Source organism: Phoca vitulina, unplaced genomic scaffold (genome assembly GCF_004348235.1).
Source record: "Phoca vitulina isolate PV1807 unplaced genomic scaffold, GSC_HSeal_1.0 scaffold81, whole genome shotgun sequence".
NCBI lineage: Eukaryota > Metazoa > Chordata > Mammalia > Carnivora > Phocidae > Phoca > Phoca vitulina.
Window position 1 is genome coordinate 6,179,013 of NW_022589784.1, and position 13,407 is coordinate 6,192,419.

At 49.0% G+C, this 13,407-nt stretch overlaps 1 protein-coding gene across 4 annotated transcripts in view; it reads left to right on the forward strand.

Moving 5' to 3' along the window:
• The window catches only part of INSR (insulin receptor), a 121,901-nt gene that overhangs the window by 83,367 nt on the left and 25,127 nt on the right, over positions 1-13,407 (forward strand). For 2 of the 4 annotated variants that reach the window (XM_032394925.1, XM_032394926.1), the window contains exons 6-11: positions 455-669; positions 1,630-1,756; positions 3,733-3,983; positions 5,487-5,654; positions 9,300-9,501; positions 11,066-11,101. In XM_032394925.1, the coding sequence (XP_032250816.1) occupies positions 455-669; positions 1,630-1,756; positions 3,733-3,983; positions 5,487-5,654; positions 9,300-9,501; positions 11,066-11,101 (999 nt within the window). The remainder of the gene's footprint in view (positions 1-454; positions 670-1,629; positions 1,757-3,732; positions 3,984-5,486; positions 5,655-9,299; positions 9,502-11,065; positions 11,102-13,407) is intronic. The other 2 variants (XM_032394928.1, XM_032394929.1) reach the window with 1 other exon arrangement.

Consider the following 13,407-nt stretch of genomic DNA (forward strand, 5'->3'; position numbering starts at 1 on the left):
CCTTTACTCCACCTGCCTTTGAGAGTTGGCGTGCTGGGTTCCCAGCCTTGGCTGTCTCTCTAACGATCTACGTGTGCGTAGAGCTCCAGCCCTGGCTTACCCTCAAGCCTGTCTCTAGCGGGGTGACCCCCAGAAGCCTCAAATGCTACATGTACAAAATGGAACTCCTTTCCTTGCCCCAGCTGTCCATCCTCATTTCTCAGATCCCCTCCCCTCGAGGTCTGCTGACTCTGGGTCAGTAAAACAACAGAAAGCCAGACTAGCTGTGTTTCCTGTAGATGGAGATGGACTCACGAGCTACAAGTCTGAGGAGGGCTGTCCAACAATGCTGTCAAGGACCCAGGTTCTGTCCATTTTTGTGCTCCTCAGGGTCACAACTCCAGCCATGGCCCCGCCATCTTGGCGTTGGAGGTGACAAGGCAGCGAATGACTAGGTTTGTGTATGTTTCCGTAGGAACTACTCTTTCTACGCCTTGGACAACCAGAACCTAAGGCAGCTCTGGGACTGGAGCAAACACAACCTCACCATCACTCAGGGGAAACTCTTCTTCCACTACAATCCCAAACTCTGCTTGTCAGAAATTCACAAGATGGAGGAAGTTTCAGGAACCAAGGGGCGCCAGGAGAGGAACGACATTGCCCTGAAGACCAATGGGGACCAGGCGTCTTGTAAGTGGGGATGTCCTGGTCCTTCCAGCCCATGGACCAGATAAGGTGGCCGCCCTCCTCCTCGAGAACTGCACTGGCCCTTGGGGGTAGGGTGGAGGTGTCATTGACCCCCCAATGAGCTAAAACAACTCTATGTCTCGTAGAGTTCTATTTCTGAAATACCGAGGACAGGTGTATCTTAGCTTTGTGATTACAGAGATACAGTGCCTGATACTGGAATATGCCACATCCACATTGAATGAATGAATGAATGAATGAATGATTTGATTCTTCCTTATAGATGGTCTTGGCTCCAATGCTTTAGCAGGTCCTGGAGCTGCTACAGAGCTGGGGGCTGCTGGCTGACTACACTCCTCTGACAGGTTCTCTCCCGAAGGGACATCTGAGGCTTGACGCACCAAGGCTTCCATGATACCCTCAGGGGGAGTTCGGTCCTTGCAGCCGAGCGTGGGAATTCAGGGGAGGGAGAGAGCAAGGCTGGGGTGGAGCTTAAGGGAGGGCTTGCAGTCCACTCTTTCTAAGGCATTGTCTCTCCACCACCCGCTCGCTCTCTACGCTCTCTAAACTCCCTCCGCATGTGTTCACTTAGCACTGGAGTTACGTCTTGCGACACGTAACCTCGAAAGCCCACGTGTATGACAACATTGTGCCAGGACAAGCGTTACTCTTGAAAAATCACTCTTCCCAATAATTACTGGCCCGGTGTCCTTCTTGAGTTGGTGCTACTTACTGTTGAGCCTCTGGCCAAGTCACTGGCTGATGGAAGGGGCCAACTCACGTGACCAGCTTTTGCCCCCGAACCCCGGCAGAAGGCGTGTGGGAATGCGACCCATCCAGGGAATAGCAGATTGACATCTCCCTTCTCACCGGTGCTCTTGGGGATGTAGGATCACCTGTTCCGGGCTGCGCTGGAGCAAGGTTTTAATACTGATATTGTTATTGTTTTTAAACTTTCCTTAGGTGAAAATGAGCTCCTTAAATTTTCTTACATTCGGACATCGTATGACAAGATCTTGCTGAAATGGGAGCCGTACTGGCCCCCTGACTTCCGAGACCTCCTGGGGTTCATGCTTTTCTACAAAGAGGCGTAAGTAGAAGATAAAGAGATATGTGGGTTGGGTGTGTTCGGAGGTTCCCCTCGGAGACTCCTCTGTCTCTCTCTTCCTTGGGAATAGCTATCATAAGCCCTTTTACACCATCTCACAGGCTGATGGCATGTGAGGTTAGTAACACCCCCGTTTGTCAAAACCAGAAATTGAAACAGACAAGTTTCTTTTGGTGAGTTTCCTACAGCAATATTCCATTTTGCCTCATGTCCACATATCTCAGCAAGATATCCTTAACAAAATCTGCTCAGTCTGCTTAGTGGGTTTTTAAAGATTGATTTTCGTATCGATTTTGTATTTTCTCCAACATTTAAAGAATTGTGGCAAAACATACACGACATAAAATTGGCCACTGGAACTGTGTTTCTGCGCACAGCTCAGTGGCATTAAGCACATTCACAGTGTTGTGCAACTGTCACAGCATCCATCTCTAGAACTTTCTCATCTTCCCAAACTAAAACTGTCCCCATTAAACAACACCTGGTCGTTTTGAGTACAGTTGACCCTTGAACAATGCCAAAGTTAGGGGTGCTGACCACCTCCCCTGGTCAAAAATCCACATATAATTTTTGACTCCCCGAAAACTTAGCCACTAATAGCCTGCTATTGACCAGAATCCTTACCGATGACATAAGCTGTTGATTAACACGGATTTTGTATGTTATATGTGTTATAGACTGTATTCTTACAAGAAAGTCAGCTAGAAAAAAGAAAATGTTATTAAGAAAGTCGTAAGGGGGCGGCATCTGGGTGGCTCAGTCGGTTAAGTGTCTGCCTTCGGCTCAGGTCATGATCTCAGGGTCCTGGGATCGAGTCCCACGTTGGGCTCCTTGCTCCGCGGCGAGTCTGATTCTCCCTCTCCCTCTGCCCCTCCCCTGCTCATGCTCTCTCTCTCTTTCTCAAATAAATAAATAAAATCTTAAAAAAAAGATAAAAAAAAGAGTCATAAGGGAGGGAAAATGCATTTACAGTCCTGTACTGTAAAAAATCCACACGTGAGTGGATCCACGAAGTTGGGGCCATGTTGTTCAAGAGTCTATACGACTGTGCTGAAAAAAAGTTTTTTAAAGATTTTATTTTTAAGTAATCTCTATACCCAACGTGGGGCTTGAACTTACAACCCTGAGATCAGGAGTTTTAAAGGGAGATGATGGAAGTTGTGATAGTATTCATATTAATAATTGCTCCATCTTTGAAGATTTATTATGCTCCGACTGTGTGCCGAGAAGTAGCAGATAATCTCTCATGCAGTCTTTTTTTTTTTTTAAGATTTTATTTATTTATTTATTTGAGAGAGAGAGTAGGCACGTGCACAGGGAATGGGGGAGGGGCAGAGGGAGAGGGAGAGAGAATCTTTTTTTTTTTTAAAGATTTTATTTATTCATTTGAGACACAGAGATACAGAGAGAGAGAGAGAGAGAGAAAGCATGAGCAGGGAGAGAGGCAGAGGGAGAGGAAGAAGCAGGCTCCTCGCTGAGCCAGGAGCCCGATGCGGGGCTCGATCCCAGGACCCTGGGATCATGACCTGAGCCAAAGGCAGACGCTTAACCATCTGAGCCACCCAGGTGCCCCGGGAGAGAGAATCTTAAGCAGACTCCATGCTGAGTGTAGAGCGTGATGCGAGACTCCATCTCACAACCCTGAGATCATGACCTGAGCTGAAATCAAGAGTCAGTCGGATTCTTAATGGACTGAGCCACCCAGGCGCCCCTCTCCTGTATTCTTACCAATAAGTAGTGAGGTAGTTGGTAACATCATCATCACTACTGATATAGTCGGAAAATTGAGCTATAAGGGAAGGGGTCCCTTCTCTTTGGGATCTGTCATTTTTCCTTGTGGCATAAGATTGTTGGTGAACAGGAGACAACCCTGTAGGATGTCACCTTCCCTGCTGCAACTCTCCGTCCTCAGAGCGAGAGTCATGGCATGATAACCACCTTCTGCTTTGTCTTGAAAGCCCTTATCAGAACGTGACCGAGTTCGATGGGCAGGACGCGTGCGGCTCCAACAGCTGGACGGTGGTGGACATTGACCCGCCTCTGCGGTCCAATGACCCCAAGTCGCAGAACCACCCAGGGTGGCTGATGCGGGGTCTTAAGCCCTGGACCCAGTATGCCATCTTCGTCAAGACCTTGGTCACCTTTTCTGATGAACGCCGCACGTACGGGGCCAAGAGCGACATCATCTATGTGCAGACAGATGCCACTAGTAAGTGTTTCTTACGTGAAATGGACATCTTGCCTTGAACGGTTGACACGGTGATGTTGTAGGAAGTGCTCTTTGATGTGGCTCTTGGCTTCTGAAAGAGCCGGGTGCCCAAGTTTATAATTTCAAAAGACAAAGCAGTAACAACAAGCTACTCTGTTCCCTCCCATTCTGGAAAATTTTCAGATATTCACAAAAGTAGAAAAATGAGCCCCATGGACCATCTCCCAGCTTCATCAATAATGTTTTGCTATTTTTATTTCATCTCTGTGCCCCCTTCCCCCTTCATTTTTTTTTAGTCGGTGGGGGGGTGGTGCTGGACTATTTCCTAGCAATTTAGTGGTATTTGTATTTTCATAAAGCCTAAGTCCTTCTCCTGTTGTGGAGGTTCTCAGCCCTGGGGTGATTCTGCCCCCCTGCAGACCTTTGGTGATGTCTGGAGACCGTTTTGGTTGTCGTGACGGTGGACGTGGGGCTTACCGGCATTATATGCTGCTCAGCATCTGGCGATGCACGGGGCAGACCCCCACGACAAAGAACTATCTGGCCCTAAATGTCTGTAGTACTGAGGGTGAGAAACCCTGTCCCATGGGATATAGTCCAGACGTTATGAGCCAGCCCCAGCTTTTTTGGCTAGTGCCCCCCTCTTCTTGTATCCTCCAGCAACACCAGAGGACTCCACAGTTTCTGGAAGCTTCTAGCTTCTGGATCTTTGTATGCATGATGCCCTCTGCCTTGAGAGCCTCACCCCCCCCATTGACCCCCTCAGCCACCTGCATTCTTGAGGGGCAGGTTTTGTGGAGCCCAAAGGTGGTGTGTTTTGGGGGGTGTTAGATAAGGTGTCGTCTCAGTGATACGGATGACTGGCATCCCAGTGCTGAAAGTTACCCCGTGACTGGGTTCAATTTGGGCCGAATGTTACCTGGAAAATGTGAGTGTATTTATCTCTTCCCACTATCCTTCCTTTCCCCAGCGTCTTTCCAGTGCCTGGAACCGAGACAGCTCACCACACAGTTGGAGCTTTCTATGTATAAATGTGTGCTGCATAAATGAATGAACGAATGGCTGTGTAATCTGTGGTATGAATGGACTGTAATTTGGTACCCCGTGCGCTTGCCCGGCGAGCTTTCCACGTGTCTCCAGTTTTCTCTGCTCTTAAATAACACTGCAGCAAACATCCCCATGATCTCTCTAACCGGTGTGTTCCTTCTTCTTTTTTTTTTTTTTTTTTTAAAGATTTTATTTATTTATTTGACAGAGAGAGACACAGCGAGAGAGGGAACCCAAGCAGGGGGAGTGGGAGAGGGAGAAGCAGGCTTCCCGCTGAGCAGGGAGCCCGATGCGGGGCTCGATCCCGGGACTCCGGGATCATGACCTGAGCTGAAGGCAGACGCTTAACGACTGAGCCACCCAGGCGCCCCCCGGTGTGTTCCTTCTTACGCCCGCCCGACAGCCAGTCCCCGCCCCCTGCTCATGGTGCACCTGTTTTCCCTTTCTCCTTTGCAGACCCTTCTGTCCCCCTGGATCCAATCTCCGTTTCTAACTCCTCGTCCCAGATTATTCTGAAGTGGAAGCCTCCCTCTGATCCCAATGGCAACATCACACACTACCTGGTTTTCTGGGAGAGGCAGGTAGAAGACAGTGAGCTGTATGAGCTGGATTACTGCCTCAAAGGTGAGTGGAGGTGGGTGTGTGGGAGCAGATGATCCGCTTTGTCCTGCTTCCAGGCAAGCATCTCCCCCCCACTCCATGCTGGCTTCCCAGTGTAAGTGTGGGGGCACGTGCCCACACACACCATCTTGTACCAAACCACGCAGACCCATTTCTAAACATCACCGCCTCATGACACTCTGAAGACTCGTGTCAAAACCAGATAGTTCCATGTCTTGGCACCATTTCCATCTGAAATTTTCTCCCCTTCCCCCTTCCCCGCTGTGGGGATGCAGCTCTGTTAACCCGCTGAATTTGGGGGCTAAGCTAGGAGTCGAGAGGTTAATGACAAAGTCAGGGAAGAGTTTTAGCCCCTACATTTAGACCCTTAACGTTTTAAGAGTGGAGGTAGCCAGGAGCGGTAATGCGTTCCCTTCTGTGCTTTCCATGAAAAATTTATGCTAGAGATGATTCTCCTCCCCGCCGCCCCGTCTTTAATCTTGTTTACTTAACAGCCTTCATCCATTTGCAGGAAAACAGAAAATTATCTGAGCCTCAATCTAGTTTGTATAAATTAGTTTAAAATTTTAAAGCTGGATTTTAAAAAAACCCCATCAAACCAGAGAAACAGATGTCATTTTTTTTCCTTTAGTTTTTTTTTTTTTTTTTGGTGTTGTTCGTTTGTGCTTTATGTTTGTCCGTATTTATTTTTCTTTAGATTGTTTTGAGTGAGCGATTTCCTCAGCCCTTGACCTTGGAGGCAAAGGCTCAGGGACTGCTGGTGAGGCGTGGCGGGAGGCCTCGAGCCTGCGGGCGACTCTTGGCCGGACGTCTGACCTGCTGTAGGGCTTTGGGCAAGTCACCGGGCTTGTCACCGGCCGCCACCTTTTCGGGAGAAGGGGCAGGAGGCCAGATGATCTCCGGGAGCTGTCCCAGCTCTAAGATCATGTGCTATATGTATGCCTGTGACCTCATTCCCTGCCTGAGCTGAGGCTTGCAAACGTGATTTATCTCCTCAGATGCTTTATATAACTCAAGAGCAAGCACAGGCCTCAGCTTAGCTGTGAGCTGTTGGCCCTGCATTCGAGTAACTGAAACCACCAGCTTGAACCACCACCAGCAACAGCCCTCGGTGCTTCCCTTTTTTTTTTTTTTAAAGAGTAACAACTTCAATTCTGGAAGTCTAAATCTATCATTACAATGTGGCTATTTACACATGGCTTACTTTGTAATGATCGCAAAGTTTGTGGAATTGATAAATAAACTTACTAAGGACAGATATGGTAGGATTCCACCCATAGGAGGTCCCCAGAGGAGTCCCGTCCACAGAGGCAGAAGGTAGATGGTGGGAGCCAGGGGTTGGGGAGCGGGAGGGGAGTCAGTGTTTCATGGGGACAGAGTCTCAGTTCGGGGAGATGAGAAAGTTCTGGAGATGGATGGTGGGGATGGTTGCACAACAGTGTGAATGTACCTAATGCCACTGAGCTGTGCACTTAGAAATGATTAAGATGGTAAATTTTATGTTACGTGTATTTTACCACAATTTGAAAAACATACGCAAAATAAATAAGCTTACTCACTATGACTGGGAGTGGTTTCCCATTAGTATCACCAGTAGGGTATTTTTCCCCCCAAGCTTTATTGAAATATGGTTGAATTATAAGATATTGAAAGGTAAAACTGTAAGATATTGAAAGTGCCCATCGGGATGATTTTGATATACCTGTATGCTGTAAAGGGATTTCTCCCAGGTAGTGAGTGAGTTCATACATCCATCACTTGTATTGTGTGTGTGGGAACATTTAAGTTCGACTCCCTTAGCATATTTCAGTTCTAGAATACGGCGTTACCAACTGCATTTTTAAAAATTGTGGTGAAATATATATAACATAAAATTGACTATCTTAATCATTTTTAAGTGCACAGCTCAGCGGCACGAAGCACGCTCACACTGTCGTGCAGCCATCCCCACCCTCCGTCTCCAGAACTTTCCATCTCCCCAAACTGAGACTCTGTCCCCATGAAGATGGACTCCCCACCCCCCACCCACCCCCGGCTCCCACCGTCTCCTCTCTGTCTCTGTGGATGGGACTGTCCTAGGTGCCCCATTACCTATACTTTCACTGTGTAGTCACAGAAAAACTATGGGACACTATGTGCCCTGCGGTGGGGGCCAGAGAGGGTAACAGGAGTGAAGAACTGTGTGTGGCCTGATCAAAAGGTCCTTTCCTCTCCAAAAAATTCTTAGGATCCTCCCACACGAAGGAAACCCGACCTTTTTCTTCCACCCATTATGCCATGACCAGTCCCTGTAATGGTTAACCCAGCCAGGTTAGTCTGTGTCTATTAATAAATGTTAGAAGTGTTTTTAAGAGATCCTTGTAGCCATTCACAGCCTGTATAAATACTTGGGCTTCTGAGTGGATACTCACCATTCCCGGGAAGGTACTTAGAGCCCATTGTCTCCAGGACCCATTCAAGGGGAGAGGAAAAAAAATGCTCAGTAGCCCTTAGGAGGCTCCCAGTGCAAGGGCTGGTGGCGGGAAAGGTGAATCCCAGGGGCCTTCGTGAATTTTGCCCGATGAGAGTAGCATTCATCCTCACAGTCGCACCCGAAGCATGTGTGTGGCCTGCACGATGGATGACAGGTGTCCCTGGGATTGGACTCGGGGGTCGCGACACGGCCAGCTTCGGCACTTAAAAAACAACTTTGTGTTTTTGAAAAATGTCTTCCCCCATCTCCCCTCGTGTCGTTAGTCCAGAGTTTCTCCACCTCAGCACTGTTGACATTTGGGGCCAGATCATTCTCTGCGGCGGGGCTGTCCTGTGCCTTGCCGGACAGTGAGCAGCACCCCCGGCCTCACCCCCCAGGTGCCAGAATCTCCTCCACCCCCCAGGATTCCTCACAGCCAGAATATCTTGCCCAGTGTCCGGGGGGTGGGGGACGGTGCAGAATCACCCCTCCCCCACCCCCGACCCCGGGGAAGAACCACTGCTCTACTGATTTCTGGATTCCTGAGTGAACTGTAGATTCTTTAATTTGTAACCATTGGGTCTGTAGGTCGGACCCTTTATATGGCCTCCCGTTACTTTATATGGTTGGCTGGCTGATTGATTCATTCATACAACTGTCACCTGCCCCCTCAGCCTTTCTCTAATCCCACCTCCCACCGTCCTGTCCCTCATTCTGTCCTGCTCATTACTTGGGGTTCTTGGTGTCTTTTGGCATGCCAGGGAAATTCCTGCCTCAGGGACTTTGCACTTGCTTTTTGCTCCGTCTGAACTGCTTTACACCAAGATGTGTGCGTAGCTCATTCCTTTCCTTCATTCGGGACTGCTCAGCAGTCACTTTCTCTGAGACCACCTCGTAAAAAGCATCAGCCCCACACATCCTCTGATGTTCATCCTGCGAGCTGACCCATGGTATATGTGTTTATGTTTCTTATGTAGCCCCCCCAATTCCCAGCCACTAGATTGTAGGTTCCATGGGGCCAAGACATACCTGGTTACCTTAGTCTCCAGTCCAATGGGGTTATGGTGTCTTCTAGTTTCTGGAACACCCTGGCATGCACAGGTGTCCCATGTGCCCAGCCCCTCCGAGAAGACCCCCTTGGCGGCGTGCATGTTGCTCGGGGAGGATCTGAGGCCACCTGCTCTGCCTGTCTCTAGGGTTGAAGCTGCCCTCCCGGACCTGGTCTCCGCCGTTCGAGGCCGAGGGCTCCCAGAAGCACAACCAGAGTGAATACGAGGAGTCTGCCGGCGAATGTTGCTCTTGCCCCAAGACGGACTCTCAGATCCTCAAGGAGCTGGAGGAGTCCTCTTTTAGGAAGACCTTTGAGGATTACCTGCACAATGTGGTGTTCGTCCCCAGGTCAGGACTGTTCCTTGGCTCTATGTGGAGGGGGGGGTCATTAGGGGAACAAGATGAAGAGGGGAGCCAGGGGGTGGGCGGGTAAAGGAGGAGATTCAATAGGAACCTTACCAGGAAGAGCAAATAAGCACTCCAAACGGGGACAAGGTAAAAAAAAAATAACAAAAAACAAAAAAACCCCGCAAACCCTCAACATTTGCTTTCCCACGTGGCCCAAACTCTTTATCCCAGCCTGGGGCCTCCGTCTGCGTTCTTAAACGAGCTCCATTAGATTTTGCGGCACACCCTGAGGAAGGCCTACCTGGCCCCATGCTTGATTTACCTTGAAGTCTCAAGCTCAGAGCATTCTCTGTGTTCATCTCGCCAACCTTCTTGTCCTTCTGGAAATTTCTACTGCATCTTCAAAACCGGGAGGCTTCTCCTGTTTAAATCTGTTGAGTTTCCTTTAGGAGGGAAGGGATGTGCTGATGTACATGGGCTCTGAGAGGGTTTGCAGTGAAGACGACCCCAGGCCACTCCTCTGTCGTTGCCTCTCCCAGAGGCAGAGATGCTCAGGTAAACGGCACGTGTCTCTCGATGCCTCAGTTTACTTATCTGCCATGTGCAGATAATAATAGTTCTTGTTTCTTAGGACCGTGAGAGCACGTGAGTCACCCAGGCTTCACAGCCTTGACCCTGTGGACGTTTGGAACCAGCTCATCCTCTGCTGTGGGGCCGTCCTGTGTAGGATGATGAGCCACATCCCTGCCTCCACTCACCCGACACCCCAGCGCTGTCTGCGTCCTATTAGTTCATGAGTCTTTAGAGTAACCCACTGACGTAGCTGTCACCTCCCTTTCATGGGTCCAGAGCCAGTGTTTCTGAGCTGGCGAGGGATCCGACCCCGGATCCGGCTGCTGGTGAGGGGTGTGGGTTGTGAGACACCTCCTATCCCGCCCCCTTACCGCCCTCAGCAGACGGGCCCCCCAGCAATGTCTGATGCAATGCGCTGTCTCCAAAGTGGATCGAAACCCCAAAGGGTGACATTGGGATAAAATAAGATTTTAAAATGGGTTCCTTCAAATGCCTATCATCGCTTCCCTTAAGAATAGACGTTTTCCCAGAACCATCGATGTGTGACATTTAAAAAAAAAAAATTCTTTCTTGTGTTTTTTTCCCCCGACCCTGAGTCCAAAAGAGCGCTAAATGTCAGAGCCCAGGCATGGAGGGTGGGGGGCAGTTACTGTTTTACCCGTTAAAAACAAAATGCTACTGGACTTAAGGAAACGGCCGAGTCAGTTGTGATGTTTAAATGTAGTCAAGTTTGGCATCTGAGGGGGATACCCCAGCTGGCCAGGTCTCGGGGGAAGGGAGGGTATTTTCTCTGATTCTCCCCCCGCCCCCGCTGTGTTCTCTGCATCTGATGGAGATGATGTGATTTGGGGGGTGGGAGACGTGGTCCACAGTCAAGGGCAGGGCACCCTTGGGCCGCTCGGAGGGAATGTGGCTTCCAGGGTGTCGGAAGCCAGAGGTCTGTCTGAACGAGTTCTGTCTGTCCTCAAAGTGGTTGGTTTTGTTTTCACAGAAAATCCTCTTCAAGCCCTGGTGCTGAGGACACTAGGTACGACTCACCTGCAGGAGGTCTGCGTGGCCGCTGGGGGCTGCTCAGCGCAGGGCCGGCGGGCCAGGCAGGGCAGGAAGCATGCTGTGTGCCTTTGAGACTCCAGAGGCTTCCGTGGCCTTAATGCATGTGATGGGCTGCTCTGCAGATACTGGAGCCTTCACGAATTCATACGGGAACTGCCTTCACCCTCAGATGGGATCTGGGCACAAATCTGCACTAACACACTCTTACTAAAATGTAGAATCAAGGGGCGCCTGGCTGGCTCAGTCGGTGGAGCATGTGACTCTTGATCTCTGGGTCAGGAGTTCGAGCCCCACGTCGGGGGCAGAGTTTACTTAAGAAAAAAAATAGAACAGAAGGGGGTACTTTCCGGGCACCTCTTAGATGCCACGCATTTCCCCCCCTGCGTTCACCCGCTGAACATTTATTTAAACATTTGTTTATCGGCACCTACGGTGTGGGCCGGACTACGCCTGGACCCCACAGTCTGAGGCACGTGCAGCAGGTTGTGGGGGGAGCCTGATCTGCGAACAGAATGTTTTTATTTGGGGTGGCAAGTGCGGGGCTGCAGGCGTGTGAGCAAAGGCATGCCGTGTCGCTGAACTCCACTGAGGACAGGCGGGCTTTCCTTTGATTTGTGTCTTGAAGCTCCAAGGGGGCTTGTCCTGGAGGAGAGGACAGGCAGAGAGAGGCTGGGGAAAGGAAGGCCTTGGGATGAATCACGGGCCCCTGGGAGGAGCCAGAGGGGAGCTTGCAAAGGCAGGTCAGGGCCACGTGGAGGGATGCTACTCTCTCAGCAGAGGATTTGCTTCTTGATTTTTCAGGCCTATTTGTGTGGCCCTGATCTGACCTCTAGTGGCCATTTGGAATATAACCTGCAGAAAAGAAAGGCCTAGACATTTGCGGCTTGGGTCCATCCACATCGGGGTTTCTCAAATCCCAGACGTTTGACATTTAGGGCCAGATCATTCTCAGATGTGGGGCCCGCCCTGTGCATGGTAGGATGTTGAGCGGCGTCTCTGGTCTCACAATGCCAGTAGCTTACGTGTTCCCCCAAGTAGTGACAACCAAAAATGTCCCCAGACACGTCAGATGTTCCCCCATGGTGGGGGGAGGGGCAGACTCGCCCCTGGTTGAGGACCACTGGTTTGGTATGAGATTGTGGGGTGTGTAGGCAGCGGAGAATGTGGGAACCCCAAACAACAGATAGCGGGGGAGGGGGGTGACCGCATATACATTCGGCTTGTTTGATGAGACCTTTTCATGTTCCAGTTTTCATGTTTGGACACCCATTTCTCAGTAGTTTTTCCCTGAGGCACCAGTGTCGTGGTCATTTGGGAAAAGGCCCATTTATGCCTGGATGGAAATGTTCTGAATCTTGCTAACATGGGTCTGTCTTTGGTTTCCGTCCAAGAACGTCACTGGTCTTGCAGATGAAAAGACCAAACAAAAAATCTTAATGCATGTCCCCTGCCCATGTAGGGTTTTTCTTCTGACTACAGTGCAGTAGAAACTAAAAATTGACTTCAAACATTTGAACAGAAAAGTGCTCCCTGGTGATTTAAAGTTGATTGCTTTGATACCTTTTGGGAGAAGCAGATGTGGAGACTTTCATTAAAGTCCATTTGGAAAAGAGTGGGAATGAGAATATCATGTACCTTAAATTTGTAGAATATCACCAAAGCTGGGCTTTGATGCTTTGATGCAAAATTAAATGATTTTGCTAGTTAAGAAAACAACCTAAAGAGGTAAAAATAGAAATGTATTGTGAGGGAGGGGAAATCGTTGAACTTGCAAATATAAGGATGAAAACCACAAATAACTAGAAGTAAAGCAGGTGATCTGAAACTAGGGTCGAAGAAAGATTTTAATGTTGAATTCGCTGGACAGTCTTGTGTTATTTAATTTGAAGCTTTCGGTGAGGAGGAAGGTTTTAATTTGATCTGATTCAAGATGAAGCAGAAAAAATTAAATATTCTAATAACTTTGGTAAATGAGTAAAAATCACGTCCCAAAAAGGCCCTGGGCCCAGAGAATTTTATAGATGAGTTATTTCAAACTCTGTGATATAGAAACTTTTCTGAGCATAGAAATCTATGGAAATCTTTCCAGGTCATTTTATGAAACTAACATAACGTCCCTTAGCAGAACTTGATGTAGATGCTATATTGACAGAAACCCCAGGACCAGCTAAAATGAGACTTTAGATCCAAACGTCCTAAATGAAACAGTGTGCTGACAATATTGTTTCACTCAGAAGTACAAGGATGGTTTACGATCAGGAGATAACGATAATTCATCAG